This window comes from Pogoniulus pusillus, chromosome 2 (genome assembly GCF_015220805.1).
Source record: "Pogoniulus pusillus isolate bPogPus1 chromosome 2, bPogPus1.pri, whole genome shotgun sequence".
In the NCBI taxonomy this organism is placed as follows: domain Eukaryota; kingdom Metazoa; phylum Chordata; class Aves; order Piciformes; family Lybiidae; genus Pogoniulus; species Pogoniulus pusillus.
In genome coordinates, this window is record NC_087265.1 from 13,323,018 (window position 1) to 13,342,026 (window position 19,009).

The following is a 19,009-nucleotide window of genomic DNA, read 5'->3' on the forward strand; positions in this document are numbered from 1 at the left end:
CATGTGCATGAAAAGGGCTCCCAGCACAGACCTGTTGGTGTGGGTCCAGAGGAGGGTTGCAAAACTGATCAGAGGAGCGTAGCACCTCTCCTGTGAAGACAGCATGAAAGAATTGTGCTTGCTCAGAAAAGGCTGTGGAAAGGACTTGTAGTGGCCTCTCAATACTTAAAGGGGACTTACAAGAAAGACGGGGACAGTCTTTTCAACTGGGCCTGTTGCAATAGGACGAGTGGTGATGGTTTTAAACTAAAAGAGGGAGATTCAGACTAGAGACGAGGAAGAAGTTTTTTACAGTGAGGCTGGCACAGGTTGCCCAGAGAGGTGATAGAAGCCTGGAACCATTCCAGGTCAGACTGAACGGGGCTCGGAGCAAGCTGAATTCGTTGACGATGTCCCTGCTCACTGCAAGGGGTTAGTCTAGATGACTTTTTAAGGTCCCAGCCCCTTTCGCGGTGCTGTGACGATGGATGTGTGGCGTGGATGGTGCGGGTGTGCACGCGCAGGCACGCACGTACGCGCGCGGGGGGATGATGTGCACGAACGCGGGCGTGCGTGGAACTGCCTGCGTGTCCCTGTGCACCACACGTGTGCGCGGGCCAGGCCGTGCCCGCTCCGCGCCCGCGGGGACTGCGCTACCCCTCCCTGCGCGGCGGGGCGGCGGCGGCGCACTCTCGGGAGCGGGACGGATACGCAGACAGGCATACAGACACACGGACACCACAGCGGCACACAAGCACGCCAGCCTGTCCTGTCCCGTTCCGCCCCGTCCCGCCGCCGACCGCGGAGCAACTCCGTCCCGCCGCCCCCGGGGCAGCCCCGCGGCGCCGCCCCCGCCTCCTCCTCCCGCCGCCGCCGCGGCTGCACAAAAGGCGGCGGGGAGGGCCCGGCCGGGAAGGGCTGCCCGGCCGCCCCGGCCGCCCGCACCATGCCCCGCCGAGGGGGGCTGCCGGCCCCCGCCGCCGCCCGCCGGCCCCCCCCGCTGCTCCTCCTCCGCCTCCTCGTCCTGGCCACCCCACTGCAGCCTGGCAGAGGTAAGGGCCGCTTCCCGCCGCTCCGGGCCCTGCAAGCGCCGCCTGGGAAGGGGGATTATCGTCCCCCAGCCCGCTTCGCCGCACTTCGGCTGCGATCTGCGTTTCTTCCTCCTCTCCCCGCACCTCTTCCCGGCTGCTCCTGTCTCCCCGCCGCTTTCTCTGCTACTTTTGGCGTGTGCGCCCGCTCCGCCTGAAGTCCCGCTGCCAGCGGGACGCGGCTCGCTGTGCCCCGCTGCCCCAGAGGGCAGCCGGTGCTGGCGCTTTGCGATGCGGGGCTTTGCACCTTGGCGGTAAAAAGCAGGGAACAGCTATAAATACAGCTCTCCCTATATATGTACTTTAATACAACCTCCTCTAATTATTTATGTTCAGAGAAAAGCACTTCGCTGGGATGTTTGAGCATCGTGTATCAAATGATTGGATGAGGAACCGCAGCAGAAAGCCACAAGCACTGACTTTGCCAGGGATCCATCTCCGTGATCTCACCTTACATTGTTCCCTCGCTCCCACCTTATGTCTTTCCCTGACGTGCGTGTTGCATCCTTGTCCCAGCCCATGTTCCCATTGGGAACGCTGTCATGGCTTCTGGACGCACTCGAGATCACTGTGTAATTTGTGGCTCTGCTCTAGTTGTACTGGAAACGGGGCTTCTCTTCTCTCTGAGCGCTCAGAGAAACGTTTTTATGTGAAGGGAGCCCGTGAAGTGTCTTGAGTTCACCATCCTGGTGCTTACTCTCAATGCTTAATGTTTTAACGAGTTACATTAAGAGGAGGCTCATCTTGCAGAGTGCTGTGGGATGTGACTGCAAAACTCAAGAGGTTTTAGTGTCTTTAATTTATTTAATTATTCTGTGGGTCTGGTCCCTAGGACTGGTGATTCAGCTGTGCTGAAGACCATCTTGCAGACACAGCTGTTAGAATGCTTGTTGCAGTCACAAATAAAATAATCACTCCTCACACTGAGCTATATCAAGGATAAAGTACATCACTTTCTTTTCTCCCAAGCAAGCCAGTACATTAATTTTGGTTTGAGGAGTGGCCCAAACTAGGATTTCTTGCAGAACAGGTTTAAAATGAGGTCTGATTGTCTGGAGAATCTTTATAAGTAAATTCATTGAGTACCTTTCATGAGAGCTTCTTATCTTGCTCTGCATCAGTAGTTTGATGTATTAAAATCTCATCTGTTTAGTGGGATGCACTCTCTTCCTTTGCTGTTCTGGGCTTTCCTGTGGCTCTGCCCAAGGTAACAATGTTTGGAGATGTTCTTTGTGCCTGCTGGACGCTGCTCTGCAAAATTACTGAGCAACATCGGTGTAAAGGACTGTATGTGGGGTGTGGACCTCTGCAGTCCAAGGGGGGTGGATTACTTTCCTCCAGACTAATCTCAACTAAATCCAAGGTGGAATTTTTCCTATTATAAGAAGTTTACTTGAAGTGGTTCAGGAGTAGTTTTGTTAAATATATGAGAATCAAGAAACAGACTGAGCTTCTTCCAGTCTTAGTGGGTGAAGACCCAATACCTGAAGGGATCTGGACTAGCATGAGCATCCTCAGGTCCTTCCTTTGCCCAGTCCTGGAAAGGGTACACTGAAACAGGTACAGCAAAGACTGGCATCTAAAAAATCCTGCATGTTTTTACTTCAGCTCAGAAAGCTCACATTTCAGTCCAAAAACTGAGCACTTCACAAAGCTTCGTCTTCACAACAATGCTGGAAATGGTTTGATGTTGCTCCAAAGTGGAAAGAAAAGCATATTTGGAAACTTCAAAGCTGTCACTGGGCTCCATGGCTGGCTGCAGGAGTGTGAGTTGTTTTGGTCATGGCACTCATGGAAAGGAAAGACCTTAGTTTTTGTTCAGGTAGTTCCTTCACTAAGTAATCTTTCAAAAATCCAGCAGTCAGGAATGGAGGTAAATAATCACTCTATTCCTTGCAGACAGGCAAGTGAAGCCATGAAAGATCCAGGCCTGGGCAGCAGAGTACAAATGCAAGTGTTTTCTTTATAAAGCCTGTTACTTTTTATTGTGTGTCCTCGTGCACTGCTGCTGGAGCAGCAGCTCTGGAGGATAGGCTTGGAGCAGTGTTGTAGGATTGGAAATGGAAGTGTTAATCTCTCTGCAAATTATGACTCAGGCAAGCAAGTTACATTTTGCTTTGCATTACCCAGTTACTTTTGAGCTCTTGCAGCATCCAGGAGCTGGAATACAGCTTCTGAATGTGAACAAGGAACGAAACGCCCAAGTATGTGGTAACAGCCAGCAACGTGAAAAAAAAACTAAGAAGGCTCTTGTTCAGTATGAATGAGCCCAAGCAGCCTGTCTGAATGAGAGCCATAGAGAAAGTCCTGGGCTTTGCACTCCCGGGTTAGAGTTAACCACCTTGCGGGCAGCAGAGACCCTTCATTGCAGGGCTCTGACACGGTCATGCCTCAGCGATGACTGAGAATTACTGTCAGGACCTACTTATCCTCTTTTTGCTTTTAGCCTAGGGCATGCTAAGTTTTCCTCCAGCTGTCCAGCTTGATTCACTGCTTCCTGCGCTCACAGCTTGCCCTCATATGGGAGTAACCCAGGCAGCCACCGCTTTGCGTTTCTCGATGCTATAATCTCATGGGATGTGGAAAGAATCCCTTTTCCAAAGCTCTTGGGGCAGAAAGTTCTTGGGACAGCAGAAAACTCAGTGGGGCTCTTCGGCAGGCAAGTCTGCGCAATCTGCAGATTATACCCAGCAGCAGCGTGGTGCAACGGTATCTGCGGATGCAACTGGCTGAAAATAGAGGCCTGACAGTGCTTTTATTGACATTTGGGTTGGAAAAAATAGCAGACTCAGAGTCTGAGCCTGAGGCATTTCATTTGGAGTTTGCAGCCTCTGTGCTGAATCCTGGATTGAAGATTTGTTTAATCAGTTATTGACAGTAGAAGTTATTAGCTGCACCCGGGGGAGCAGGGGGCATCAGTGGTATTGAAGGGCACATTCATAGCCAAAGGCATACTTAAACAAGCTGCTGCATTCAGAGACAACACCATTGATGTTTGCTTCAGTTTAACTTGTGTGGTTCCACTTTATTTTTTAAAGCCCAAAGCCCAAATTGCGAATTTTGCAAGCAAAACTCACTCAGTACTCCTTGTGCTGCTGGCCACCAGCAATCCAGGAGTGGAGAGTATCTCCACTGCCCTGGTGGGCACAGAGCCCCTGCTAATATGGCCAGGGAGAGGCCTCGGATGCAGTGTGGGGTCTGCCACCCTAGCCAGCCTTGGATGTGCCCCAGTGCAAACACCCTGCCAGGCTTAACCTGGATATCCTGTGGCAATGACTCTTGTAATGAAACTAATTTACTGTAACTTGAGTTCCCTATAGAAATCACCTGTGTGGAGGAGAGACCAGTATCTTCCAAGACTGTTTTATGATGAACATTTTGGGGAGAGAGTGGCTTCCATATATATTCAGCTGGAAAAATGGAGAAGATGTGCCTAGTATGACTTTTGAAGTTGGTATCTCAGAGTGGTTTTTGGATAGCCACCTCCATGTTTCAGGCTAGTCAAATATCTATTGCCTTCTGTTTGCAGTGATGAAAGTATTTCACTGGGAAGATGGAAGTCTTTCATTAACCAGAAACCAATGAAAAAGAGGAAAGAAAAATCACTAGATGTTCTCAGGCCCACAACACAAATTTTTGTCCTTTTCATTTTCCTTCAAGAAAGAAAGAATAAAAGAAACAGACTTTACAGGTGAAGAAAGATTTATGCCTTCTGCCTCTTAGGCTCTGAGAAGATCCTTTGGTCTTGTTTGAACTCACAGTGCATTTAGTGCTCACCAATATCTCAGGAAACTCCTCGCCACTCTTTGGAGTGAAGTAATCATCCCATTCTGTCATTCTCTCTTGCTGAAGGTCTCAATCTGTGCACCAGTGGAAGTGCCACGTCCTGTGAAGAGTGTCTCCTCATCCACCCCAAGTGTGCCTGGTGCTCCAAGGAGGTAGGTGGGAGAAGGTTGTTTGTCTTGCATGTTTTTTTAACACAGAAGGGGAGCTCTTCCCTTACTTTGACTGTTCCTGACACAGTTCTGTGCCCAAAGGGGTGGGTAAGTGTAGTGGGTGTTCCATGCCAAGAGTATTTTGGGTGGATGTGACTCCTCAGCTCTTTAACACTGTAAGAAATAGGTCTCTGACCCTGCTGGCCCATGTGCATCTTTAACAGAGCAGCACTGTTCCTTCAGTCCTTCTCTGCTTTCAGTTTCCTTCTTGGTTTTGGTAGATGCTGAGTGCCTTCATGGGCTCTAGAGTGCAGGGAGCCCTGCTTGAAAAGCTGTCAAAGCCCTTAACCCCAGGCTAGTGTCCTGTTGCGTGTTTCTCGAATGGCCTGGCACAGCACAGGCTCTTTGTCCGTGACAAAGATAATTCTCTCACAAAGATAATTCTTTCTGAATCTGTTGTGTCGTTTTGGGGAGCGACCCATGCTTCTGGTGTCTGCACTGTGCTGTGGCGCTGAGTGATGGAGCTTAACAGCACACTTCAGCGTAATAATGGATCCTTGTGTTGGTGCTGAGTCATAGGATCAGCTAGGTTGGAGGAGACCTCCAAGATCATCCAGTCCAACCTAGCACCCAGCCCTAGCCAGTCAACTAGACCATGGCACTAAGTGCCTCATCCAGTCTTTTCTTGAACACCTCCAGGAACAGTGCCTCCACCACCTCCCTGGGCAGCCCATTCCAATGGCAAATCACTCTCTCTGTGAAGAACTTCCTCCTAACATCCAGCCTATACTCCCCCTGCACTGGCACAACTTGAGGCTGTGTCCCTTTGTTCTGTTGCTGGTTGCCTGGGAGAAGAGACAGACCTCCACCTGGCTACAGCCTCTCTTCAGGTAGTTGTGGACAGCAATGAGGTCACCCCTGAGCCTCCTCTTCCACAGTCTAAACAACCCCAGCTCCCTCAGCCTCTCCTCATAGAGCTGTGTTCCAGGCCTCTCACCAGTCTTGTAATTTAATTTGGCCTCCTTGGTTTGTGAGAAATTGCAAATATCTTTCCCCGCTCCCTAAGGAGTGCTTGTAAGTTTGGATATCTATGACTTGATCATATATATCTTATCAAATCGAATCTTATCACATAGAGTTAGGATTTCTAGGGAATAAGGGGTGTGAAAGATCTGATAATGTCAGCATAGACAGCTGCCTGCTTTGTGCCTGTGTCTGTCCTAAATGTTTAAGAGAGGAATATGGGTGCTTATGGATGAAGGAAAAGATCCTGCCTACTTGCAGGCACAGCTGCTATAACAAGATTTGGGCTGTGAGAATCATAGAATGGTTTGGGTTGGAAGAGACTTCTAAAGGTCATCTGGTCCAACTCCCTCTGTAATAAGCAAGGACATCCTCACAACTAGATCAGGTTGCCCAGCAGAGCAGTGGATAATCATGAACCTCTCAACAGGAATGGCCATCAGTGATGCTCTCCTCTTCCCTAGTTATCCTTTCTCTTCTGGTATGGCCATCTTACTACCATTTTGAGGGGGGCAAGATGTGGGATTAGGCACACCCTTCATCATCCAGCTCTAGCTGGTCATGCTGAACTGAGGATGCAGGTCCTGTCTCTCTACTGGTCTCAACCCTCCTCCTGCCAGCCCTGCCTCTGGGATGGCTGCAGCCCCTTGGGGTGGAGGGTAGGGATGAAGATAAGTATGGAGTTAGGCATAGGAAGATGGAGGACCCCAAGCCCTATAGTTTGCTGAGTCTCAGAAGGTACCCCAGCCTCTGGTTCTCCAGGTCTGTTATACTGGATTTTCACTTCTAATGACTATCTGCAGCTCTCCCAGGAAAACTTTCTGATAGTGCTAGCACCATGCTGCCCAGCAGTATAACAGCTTTCCTGTTGTTTGTTTGTTTGTTTTTCCATCAAGGCAAATGCTGTGCAGAAAGGAATGGGTAAAGCAATAGATCCTGCTTTTGAGGCATCTTGTAAACAGCTGTAAGAGCTCTTCTTCCCGCCAGCTGTGGTGGTGAGAGGGGATCCAGGAACACTGGCCATTAAGCTATTGGTACCCAAGAGCTTACTTTTTTCTCTCTCTTTTTTTAAACTCTCTTTGTCTTTTGATGCCAAGAAAAAAAAAAAAACCCAAACCAAACCACACTTTTTTGCAAAACGTTGCCAGTGGAAATGTTTATCTGGTGGTGGCTGTGACCACTAATTGTTAGGCAGCACACAAGGGACTGGCAGCCTGGCTCTTAGCTTGCTGATGGGAGAGTGACCCAAAAAAAAACATTCCTAAATGGAAACGGGGGGGTGGAGGGCAAGAAGGAAGACGTCTGTTTACAAGGAAGTGCTGTAATACTTCCTGACCTTTAGCTTGCAGCAGCTATTTAAAAATACATTTTAAGGTGTTTCGTGCCAAGAGCTGTGTGTTTAAGAGCTGCTGTCCCCTTTACATGCTGCATGCTTCAACTCTTATTCTAATTCTGGGGTTTTTTTTGTTGTTTCTTTTTGATTGTTGTGTTTGTTGGGGTTTTTTTGTGTGTTTTTGTTTTTAATGGACTGTTTCAAACTCTAATTATTTGCCTTTAGCTGAGCTCATCAGGTTAGGTAATAGGATTGCGAAAGATACCTGGAGGTTTTTGACTTCAGAAGATTTAAAGCAATGCTATAAATCACCATCCCTGAAGGCGTTTAAAAGATGCATAGAGGTGGTGCAAAGGGACTTGGTTTAGCACCAGGCTTGGCAGTGTTAGGTAGTGGTTGGACTCAATGATCTTAAAGGTCTTTTGCAACTAATTCTGTGATTCTACAAACTTTCAATATCTGCTTTCTTTGCATAACCATTTCACCACCTTATTTCCTTTCCCTCTGCCACAGGCTGGTCAGGTATGCTTCATAACTTGAATCTGTTTTCTTCACCTACTTCCATCATCTGGCATTCACTGTGCATGTTGCTTCAGGAATCTATATGCCTGTCAAATTCTGTAGCTCTGCTTCTGTTTAAGAGTTGGGGCTAAGCTATTGGAGCCATTTCCACAGATGCTAGTTATGCTATGGTAGAAACACAATCAGCTGATTCTTTTGCATTTCCTGCTCCCTTTGCATTTGCTTAATAGGCTTGTAAGCAAACTGGACCAGCTGTTGTCATCTTGGCAGTGTTAAGTTAACAGCTGGACTCCATGACCTTAAAAATCTTTTCTGACCTAAGCCAGTCTGTGGTTCCATGATTTTATGATCTTTGCAGGCAACAATTAATAATCTTGTCAGGAGGTATGTATAATAGAAGTTTATAAACATATATAATTCTATATTTATATCTATTACCATATGTGTATATGTATTGTACATACAGAAAGCATAGATATATCTATAATATGTGCATACACATTTACATATGTTATTGTATCTTCCCTGTGTATATAGCTTCTCCTCTACAGTATTCCTCCCTTTGGGGAATAGCATCATAAAATCATAGAATGCTCTGGGCTGGAAGAGCCCTCCAAATGTCATCTAGACCAACCTCCTCAGTGTCAGCAGGGACAACCTCAACTAGATCAGGTTGCCCTGTTGAGCCTCATCTTGAATACATCCAAGGAAGGGGCCTCAACCATCTCCCTGGGGAACCTGTTCCAGTGTTCTACCAACCTCATAGTAAAAAACTTACTCCTAACATCCAGTCTCTCCAGGCTGAGCAACCCCAGCTCCCTCAGCCTGTCTTTGCAGCCGAGGTGCTCCAGCCCCCTTGGTGGTGGTGCCATCAAGCCTGTTTGGTCTTTGTCCCCCTGGGTGCTCAGCTGTGCCAATATCAAGAGGGTCCCCTCAGCTGTGGTTGAAGAGCAGTTTGAGCAGGACAGCCATACTGTTTCCCAGAGGCAATCATGCCTTATGCAGCCTCCAGCAATATTGCATCCTCCTCATCATCCTTTGCACTCTTGGATCCTGGCTCTGCATGGCCACAGAGGAACAGAAAGTCTCAAGCACTCATGGATTGCACTTAGGAGCTAGGAGTTCTTGAAAGCAGTTCTGTGGATACAAGGAGCTCTGTTCAATGATTTTCCAAGTGGGATAAGGTTGCTTGTATTTACTTTGCCTTGAATTGGTAAGATCATGCATATAGATACATGCTTGCAGCAGAGCAGTCAAGATGTTATGAATTTATGACCACCACCTCCCAACTTGCTATTACAGGATGCATCATGTACCCTTGCTTAAATTGGCCTTCTGCTGGTATTCATCATCTCTGCTCCTATCTCAGAGAGTGATGACAGACGAGTTGATGATAGCAGCTTCTGGTATCCGGCAGCCTCAGAGCCCACAGGGGCTGTCATTTAACCACGTCTTTGGGCTGCTGGAGATTTGGAAGCAGACACTGAATCTCTTGGCTCTTGGAAGAATACCTTGAAAGACAGAACTTGAATGAAGTAATCTGTTTACGTAGCACTTAGAAGAGAAGCAACAATGTGTGTGGCTTTTAATGTCACCTGAGTATGCCTTGAAACAGAGCTATCTGGGGGAAATAATTGACTCTTGGGTAATGGAGACTGACACAGCCTTGCCATCCATGATGGAATTTTGAGGATATTCCTCACCTTCTCCTGCAAGTTCCATAAGAGACTAGAAATGGTCGATATGGTGCCAGGGAAAGATTCTGGCTGCCTGTGGGGTTGCTGTGATCTCTGTGGCAGCCTTGTTTTTATGGGTGGGAAAGGAGGGTGCTTGTTGAATTTTTTTTTTTGCTGTGACATCCAGTTGTCCAGGCTCAGCCAAGCTTGTCAGGCTTGCTGGAGAAAGCAGGGAGTTCTGGAAGTGGCTTCAGTTCTGTCCTGTGAGCTGCCAGCTGGGGCGTGATAGACAGGTGGGGGTTATGATAAACCCACCTGGAGTGATTGCAGGGGCAATACTTTCCAAAAGAGGGGAGGAAAATTGTTATATTACTGTTATCTTCTGCTTGCTTCTTTAGGGAGCAGGCTACAGATGTGCAGGGGCTTCTCTTGTTTGCTAGGTTTGTGTATGTGGTGTGTTCATCCTGCATTACTTAGGTGGATGCATTTGCAGAATTAAGATGTGCATTAATCGTGATGATTTAACTGATATTTCCTTTTTGGTTAATTGAACTGAAGTCCCCCCAGTGGCACCCTCTGTTTTCCAGCAGGTTGCTTTTACCCAATCATCTCCTGTCTCAGGAATGTGTGCCTGGAGAATGAGGAAGGGAAATCAAGGATGTTCCTAGAGGGAACATGTCTTTTTTTTTCAGTGAAAAAAGCAGGCATATTGCAGACTGAATTAATGCACAATGGACAGATTAAAGTAAAAAATGCTAGGGACATGTCTTGTCAGGAGCAAGATGCAGGCAGTTAGATACAGTCAGTGCTATTCTCCATTTCTATAGCATAAACCTAACAATTTGTGTGCTAGTTTGAGACTAGCTGGAATATTTTGATGAGAACTTTAGGCTGTGAAAAAAGAAACAATGGTGATGTTTACTTCACTTATAGGCTTGCTGAGATGTGTAAAAACAAGAAGATAAATGTAGATATCACAGTGACTCTCTGTCACAGCTGGTGCCTGTGCTTTTCTCCCTGGCCTGCTTTCTGTCTCCTCCTTCTGCTTTCTAACCTCCTGGCCAGTCCTCCAAACTCACCTTGCACATAAGGCAAAGTCTGGGATAAGGTAGAGGGGTGGAAAGAAGGTGGAAGGGTGATTGGGAGCCCTTCCTGGGGACTTTGGTTTCTGGGAGGGTGTTGTGTTTCTGTGTTACTGTTTAACTGGTATATTTCTGTCTATAGCTGTCTATATGGTAAATATCTGCTTGTAAATTGTGCTAAGCTGTAAATATAAAGCTTCATTTCTTAATTTCCAGCTCGTTTGAGTCTAGTCTGGGTGATTTCATAAGAGTGAGGGGGCGGGTAACACCCAAACCATCACAATTTGTCTTCAAACTGTCAAACTGATGAGCATGTAATTGTCAGGCTGCTGTCTCCATTCACGCTGCCTGCTTGCGTGCTTTCGCCTTTGTGAGCCTGTTAGCGCCGCAGCTGCGCGGGGAGCTGCCCACGGGGCTGTGGCAGACGGCGTCGCTAGCAAGGACTAGCTGGGATCTCCCCGAGCTGATGCTGCACAGTGGTGTGAAGCGATGCTGGGGGCACCTCCTCCTTGCTGTGGGGCACCTGTTGCATTTCTGACAAGAGGGTAGATGGTCAAGTATTTAGGTGCATTGAACTGCTTACCTAGCTGCAAGGTGTTCTCTGCTCAGGGTGAGGACCTGTGTGCCATGTGCCACATCTGGATGGGTATTGGGCTGCCTTTCAGAATGACTGCTCATGAGTTATTTGGACCTGTGTGATGTCCTTTTGCTCCTCAAATCTGCCTTTTTTTTTTCTCTTCCCCCTTTCATTTACTCTCCAGGGGCCTTGATTTTTTTCTGCTGCAGAAAACTTTGTGCTTGAGTTGGGTGACACCTGGTAGCTGCAGCTTTGGCTTTGGGTTTTGCCCTATGAGTGCATGTGAGGGGTATTTGTTTGCAGGGTGCTGTAGTAATCACCAGGTCTTTCCTGAGACCACTGTTAGCCTTCTGTTCAGTGTCTCTCTGCTTGAGTTAGAAACCCAAGCACAAGTAGAGGTCAGTCCTGGACCCCTGGCTGCTAAGCTACACCTCCCTTGCCTTGGAATGTTTGCACCCCTGAGCAGGGCGTATTTTCTTCCACCCTGGGTAGTGTGGTGTTTCACCAAACAAGAAGGCTGGATTTAATTGGAGCTGTAGCTTAGCAATTGCTGGTCTGTAGCTTAGCAAGCCCTCTGGGCCTATTTTAGAAACAAGTTTCAGGTCAAATACCTGGATTGAGTGAGGCATCCTGTGAACTGTAGGAGTGCAGAGATACTGCTGACCTGCAGCTCCTGTCAGAAAGAGTTGTGTTAGTGGCTTCCTTCGCCTCCTGTGCTTCCTTCTTTGAAGAACTTTTGTCACAGAGGTTGCAGAAAAGCACTCTGCAGTGTTAACCATTTCTCACCACTGTGCAAAAGAACAGGTTTGCACATGCATGAGTGGCCTTCCCAAAAAAGCTCCTGGCAAGTCTCACAGCAGTCTAGAATCATAGAATCAACCAGGTTGGAAGAGACCTCCAAGATCATCCGGTACAACCTATCCCCCAGCCCTATCCAGTCAACTAGACCATGGCACTAAGTGCCTCATCCAGGCTTTTCTTGAACACCTCCAGGGACGGTGCCTCCACCACCTCCCTGGGCAGCCCATTCCAATGCCAATCACACTCTCTGTGAAGAACTTCCTCCTAACATCGAGCTTATACTTCCCCTGGCACAACTTGAGACTCTTCACCCCATGTGCTGGTGCTGTCTTGTCCTCAGCATGTCAATGCTGCTCTTGTGTATACCTCTTGGACACTGACATAAACGGTCCCATAGCCAGAGCCATTTCTCATGGTGTTCACTCGACTGCTAGGGAGTAGCAGCTGGGGGAGGTAGCAGCATCCTCCTCACCCTGGGCTGCCCAGCCCTACTGGCTCTTGTTCTGCTATCCCAGGCCCAGCCAGAAAATTAAGCCCTAATTCAAAGCCCTTTGAAGTTGAGCCTTTCCATTCACATCAAGAGGTTTTGGAGCAGACCTCGAGGAGGATTGAAAATGCCTGATAAAGGCTGCAGTTGCATGAGCAGCCCTAAATGTCATCCTGTTTTTTTATTCTCTCCACTGTTAAATCCTAAGGAAAAACTAAAAGTTCTAGGCTGCACTCCTAGTGCTATTTGTGTGGGGTGTTTTTGCATTGCCAGAGTTCCCTTTCTAATAGGTAGTCTGCTAGTTTGAAGCTAGCTAGAATGTTTAGGTGAGAAGAACTAGATTACAGGCTGTGAAAGGGAAACAATGGTGATGTCTACTTCACTCATAGGCTTGCTGAGATGGATAAGAACAAGAGTAAAAAATAGATAAGGCATTTGGGCACTGCCTGGGCTTTGAGCTGCATTTCTCTCTAACCTCACCTACTGTCTCTCTGATTAATCCACTTGCTTCCTAACCCCCTTGGCCAACCCTCTGTTTTTCCTTGAGGCATAAGGCAACATCTGGGGTAAGATTGAGGGGTGGGAGAAGGTGGAAGGGCAGTTGGGAGCCCCTCCTGGGGACTCAGGTTTCTGGGAGGGCTGTTGTGTTTCTGTATTACCTTTTACCTTGTATATTTCTGTATATAATGTAAATATCTGCTTGTGTATTGAGCTAAGCTGTAAATAAATAGCTTCATTCAATTTCCAGAGCCGGCAGAGTCTAGTCTGGGTGATTTCCAAAGTGTGTGGGGGGTGGGTAACACCACCAGGTAACACATGACCTGGCAGAGGTGCTGCCCGGGAGCAGTGGTCCTGGTACTAGGAGAGCATCTTCCTGCAGGGTGAATTTGTCCCAGGGGAGTGCCTACAGCCCACCAGCTTTTCACTGACTTTAGGTCAAACCACATCTGAGATAAACTCTTCTCCAGTGCTGCCCTAAATGTGCTGGTCTGAAAGGCTGGGTGTTGTTTTTGGTTTGTCAGAGACTCTGGGTTTATTTTGTCATCCTGGAGATAACTGAAGTAGTCCCAGTCCTCCTTGCTGGAAGTTCACCTGTTTACACAGCTCGTTCCAAGAAATTTGTGCTTGTATCCATCTGATGTGATGTCTCTTTGGCTGGACCCAGCCGCTGGATGCTGGAATGCAAATCTCTCATTGTTCAAATAGCATTGGGACCTTGCAGTGAGAAAAGGCAGCAGAGGGCCACTGTCTGTCCTGGGGCCCCACATCCAAGGGTTGTCCTTGGGGGACCTCTGAAGCACCTCATAGGGACTTTTCCCTCACTGACATCTCCCCTGTCCTCTGCTGTGTAAAAAGTGAGGCTTATTCAGCTCCACACTGTTTTTTGGCTACACAGCTGAGGAAAGGGTCTGGCATTGCTGTGAGCATCTTCTCTGCATTATTTCCTGTCATCTTAGTCCATGGGCCCTGGAGCAGGAGACAGCTGTCTCTATTGTTAGAGTGCAGAAATAATTAGGAATCAACTGTTAAACATCCCGTGAGTTTGGGGCATGCAATTTGCTCCCTTTGGTGCTTTTTGGAAATAGAAAAAATATTTACACCCCCCCACTCCTCCTCCAGCATTCTGCCAAACTGGCCCTTTGCAAAAGGCTGCATTGTGCAGCCGGCTGCTCCACGGCGCTGCCCCTGCCCCGCACAAGGCTGCATTGTGCACCACCCACGGGGCTCGCAGCGAGGGCTGGAGCTCTGCCTTGGGAGACTCCCTGCCGTGGCAGCCTGTCCTCTGAGGGTGAGCCCCTTGCCTGTGCCTTGCTGCCTGGGCTGTCTGTTGATCACCTCCCAAGAGGGTTCTTCCATATTCTGTGTTCTTCAAGCAATGCTGCCCAGGACAGCCTGCCCACATCGAGACTGCTACGGGTGTTCCGTGCCTCAGGGGCCACCTGCTGTCACTTGTTTTTTAATCATGTCATGGTGTTGTGCCAGCATCTGCAGCGTAGAGGTTTGAGAGCATACACATGGTGCCTGTGTGGGCACATGCAGTCTCTCGCCAGGGAAGAGGATGCAGGCTCCTGGAGCCATCCAGCCTCAGTCTTCAGCATCACATCTGCGTTAATGGGTTTGTCCTGCTTCCCTTTGGTGCCACCTCTGTGTCATCTCTCCCCTCTTTTGCAAAGCTCATTCAAGTGCACGCACGTGCAAAAAGTAACAACTTCTCACCTCTTCCACTCAGAGAGACATCAACTGGCTGTCCAGGCAGCAAACTAAACGTTTTTCGTTGGGCAGGGATGGGAGCAAATGCTGTGACTGGGGGAAAACTCAAGTCTTAGCGTTCTGCTGCAGTGGTCTGTGAGCAAATTCCATCTTCAAATCCTTGCAGATGTTTTTTGCTTTTCCTTTTTTTTTTTTTTGCTCGACCCCTTTGAAAGGCTCAAGGATCAATCCTTTTGAGCACAGCCACTGCAAAGGACACCAGTTTCTCCTTGTTGTCTCCTATTTGCTACAGATACCAGCATATCAAAACAGAGCCCCTGCTGTGGGATTGATGTTTCTTCCTCCCTTTATCTTTTGTCCACTCTTCATCCCCCAGGAGTTTGGCAGCACAAAGTCCATCACATCACGGTGTGACTTCCTGCAGAACCTGGTTGCAAATGGTTGTGCTGGGGCCATTGAAAACCCCAGCAGCAGCATCAGTGTTGTGAAGAATGTCCCTCTGAGCAGCAAGGGCTCCGACCAGACCCACCTGGATGTCACACAGATCATGCCTCAGAAGGTTGCGTTGAACCTTCGTCCTGGTGAGTCCCTGATGGCTGACAGCCATATGCTTGGGAGTGTGTGTGTGCTCATGGGAAAGGGTGGCTGGGACATGCTCAAAGTGTACATCTCATTACCTTGTGTGAAGGTAGTGACTGCTGGCTCCTTCCACAGACCTTCAACTTTGGTGGTGCATCATGAGCAGGTTTAGGGCTGAGTTGTGTGTCCTTCATGACAGCACACTGCTGTTATGCAAAGACAATCATGCCTACCCACAGCTACTTCAGTACCAAACTTAACCCCTGCATGTGTTAAAAGGGAGCCTGCTCAGCTTAAAAATGTAACCACTGGGTGGAAGGAGTTAAAAAAACTTTGGATCCTCCACTAAGCTGATGGTGCTTGACTCTGAACTGAGACAGTTCCTTCTATAAATTGGAAACAAAAACACATATCTGTTTTCTGTCGGTATGCAAAAGAGCCATGGGATCAAGGCAGAAGGTGGAGATATGAACTTGTGACTCAGGCCTTGGACTGTAGCCAGATCCCTGCTTCATTCCCCTGAGCCATCACTTTTCTTCAATCTCTTCCTTTTAATTAAAAATCAGGAGGGAATGGCAGGACTGAGCCACGTAAGCATGCTTGTTATCAAATTTTTTTGCATAGTGGGGGGGGAGCCTTTAATATGGGTTCACAATTTGTGCAAAAATTTGGCAGCTGCTGGTTCTGCAGGGGGAAAAATAAAGCTCTTTATTGCAAAGTTATGAAGCAAATATAAAAGCTCAATTCATTATAAGCAATTGGTGTGGGTTTCTAAGGCTTACAGTTTTGTGACAGCTCTCATGAGCATACAGAAAAATGAAATTGGATGTTTTACCCAAGAAAAACAGAGGTTTGAGCTGGTGCTCACACTACCAGGGCTCTCCCAAAGCCTAATAGCTGCTGCAGGATTTCTTCTGCTTAATTCTATGGGTTAAGTAGTCATGCTGTCTCTTAATTAACTCTTCCTCAGCAATCTGACTGCTGTCATCAGTCAGACTCTCAAATTTAAAGGAATTTTACTTCAAAGCCTTTAAAGCAGATACCTGAGGGTAGTCAGGACTGGATGTTCGACTTGATGCCTGCCTCTGCATCTGAATGTTGCTGATGGAACAGGTTTGCTGCTGTAAAAAAGGGGGTTGTTATTACTTCAGTTTCTTGAGGCACATAGGGCTGGCTCAGCTTCCACGTGTCACCTTCAAACCCTCCTTCACATGCAGTGCCCAGTTCTCAGCAAATTCCCCTTTTCCATTCCCCTTTGCTCAGCCAGAGGTGCAGATTCCTGTTGCTCTGTTCTGTGGCAGATTGTAGGTGTTGATCTCCCTGCCTCTTCCTGGGAGGACACACTGTCAGGTGCTTTGGGCTACAGAGGGACATCTTTGATTCTTCTTGGATGGCAGGGAAACCTTCTAGGTGTGGGCTGCACTGCAGGAACTGTGTCCTGAGCTGCATCAAGAGAAGCATGGCCAGCAGGGCAAAGGAGGTGATTCTCCCCTGTTGTTTTTGTGAGACCCCACCTGGAGTACTGGGTGCAGTTCTGGAGCCCCCAGCACAAGAAGGACATTGAACTGTTGGAGCGAGTCCAGAGGAGGGCCATGAAGATGCTCAGAGGGCTGGAGAACCTCTGCTATGAGGACAGGCTGTGAGAGCTGGGGCTCTTCAGCTTAGAGGAGACCTTGTAGTGGCCTTCTAGTATCTGAAAGGGGCCTACAAGAGGGCTGGGGGAGGACTATTTACAAGGTCTTATAATGACAGGACAAGAAGTAATAGGTTTAAACTGGCAGAGGGGAGATTTAAACCAGATGTTAGAAAGTTCTTTCCAGTGAGGGTGGTGAGACACTGGAACAGGTTGCCCAGGGAGGTTGTGGATGATTCCTCCCTGGAGGTGTTCAAGGCTAGGTTGGATGAGGCTTTGAGCAATCTGTGTTAGTGGGAGGTGTCTCTGCCTATGGCGGGGCGTTGGAACTGGATGGTCTTTGAGGTCCCTTCCAACCTAAACCATTCTATGATTCTATGCTCTGAAAGTCCCACAGTTATTCCCACACTGGGCTGGGAAGCTCCCCTGCCTGTGCTCCCCTTGCACAGCATCAGAGTCACTGTAGGAGGAGGGACACGTTTGTAGTAGTAACTCCTATTTCTGTTCTCTTGCTGATGTTGGGCAGCGCTCTTAGGGACGATAACTTTCTAAACCCTCGTATTAGCATCCTCAGCTTAAATTCTCCATTCAGGCTTGAAAATAGGTTTCACCCAGTGAACTCAAGACAAAAAGGAGACAATGTTGATTTAATTTTGGGCATGAAGGGTGTACTGTTTCAAAGATGCATTCACATGGCGGTCCGCAGCAGTGGCGAGCTTTTATTCTTAGACCACTAAGCAGAAGCAGAAGGGAGCGAATTGTCAATTGTTCGCTGTTCCCACTCAGGCAGTTTGATCTAATTGTCCTGTGGCAGAAGTCACATGCCCCAATCCCTGTGCCTACACATAGTTTCCAAAAGCCTTAAATTGTGAATTTAATTTTTATGATGTTGCTTTTTAATCCTGGGTCCAGCTATAAAGCAGCATGTTCTGGTTAAATGAAAAATATCAATGGCAGAAAAAGAATTACAATATTACTAGATGCAGGCTGCGTTGCTTAGCAAGCCCTAAAACTCACCAAGCAATAAAAAAAAAAGGGGGGGGGGAGAGGGCTTTCCTTGGATAAGCATAGTTGTAGACTTTGTGTTCTTAAATTGACTGAAAACAGTCTTCCCATTTTCTGCGCTGCCTCTGCATGACAGTATCCAAGAAACATTTCTGAATTCAGCTGTGAGTTTAAAACTTCTCAGGGAAAAGCCCAAAGGAGAGGATGGTGGTGATGATAGATGGGGAAGGGGAGGGCTGGATTATGCCTGGAAGTGTGAGAGTAATGCTGCACATCGAGAATAATAAATTCTTTTGCACTTACATCTTCATACCTTAGCAATGTTTTCTCAGACATAATTGATGTGTGCAGTTAAGAAAGAAAAGGAGCTCCAGTTCCAGGATGCTGTTGGGTTTTCTCAGGGGCTGGTAAATTGATTAACTATTAAAAGAAGAAAGTTTGATCAGTGTATCCCAAATACCCTTTCTGGCACAGAAATTTCCGTCTTAGGACTTGCTCTGAAAGAAGAGTGTTCTGAAAATGGAAGTGCTGGGAAAGGCAAAAGGGCACATCCTCTTTTTTTTCTGAAAGGATTGGGTATTCCAGTGGGAAAAATATGTGGGAATGAGAAAAATAGCCATGGTAACAAATTTTCCCAGAGTTAAAGACATTCTTGCAGCACTGAATTTAATCCAAGCTTGCAGTCATGGTTTGTTACACTGTAAACCTGGTCCAGAGGAGGCTACAAACAATATCAGAGGGGTGGAACACCTCTGCCGTGGAAGAAAGGCTGATGGTGATGGGGTTTTTTGGACTGATGAAGAGAAGGCTCTGTAGAGAACTTACTGTGATCTTTCAATCCTTAAAGATGGTCAGACTTTTTAGCAGGGCTTGTTTTGACAGGACAAGGGTAGTGGTTTTAAACTAGAAGAAAATAGACTGAAGCTAGAGATAAAGACGAAACGTTTTAGAAGGAGAGTGGTCACACACTGGCCCAGAGAGGTGGTTGAAGGCCTATCCCTGGAAACATTCAAGACTAGGTTGGATGGGGCCCTGAGCAACCTGATCTAGTTGAAAAGCAGAGCTGAATCTAAACCTT

At 47.7% G+C, this 19,009-nt stretch overlaps 1 protein-coding gene across 1 annotated transcript in view; it reads left to right on the plus strand.

Moving 5' to 3' along the window:
• Positions 1-910: 910 nt before the first annotated feature.
• Positions 911-19,009, plus strand: part of ITGB5 (integrin subunit beta 5) — a 66,636-nt gene continuing 48,537 nt past the window's right edge. Inside the window, exons 1-3 of the mRNA XM_064156734.1 lie at positions 911-1,031; positions 4,920-5,005; positions 15,091-15,295. Of these exons, the coding sequence (XP_064012804.1) occupies positions 926-1,031; positions 4,920-5,005; positions 15,091-15,295 (397 nt within the window). The 5' untranslated portion in view covers positions 911-925. The remainder of the gene's footprint in view (positions 1,032-4,919; positions 5,006-15,090; positions 15,296-19,009) is intronic.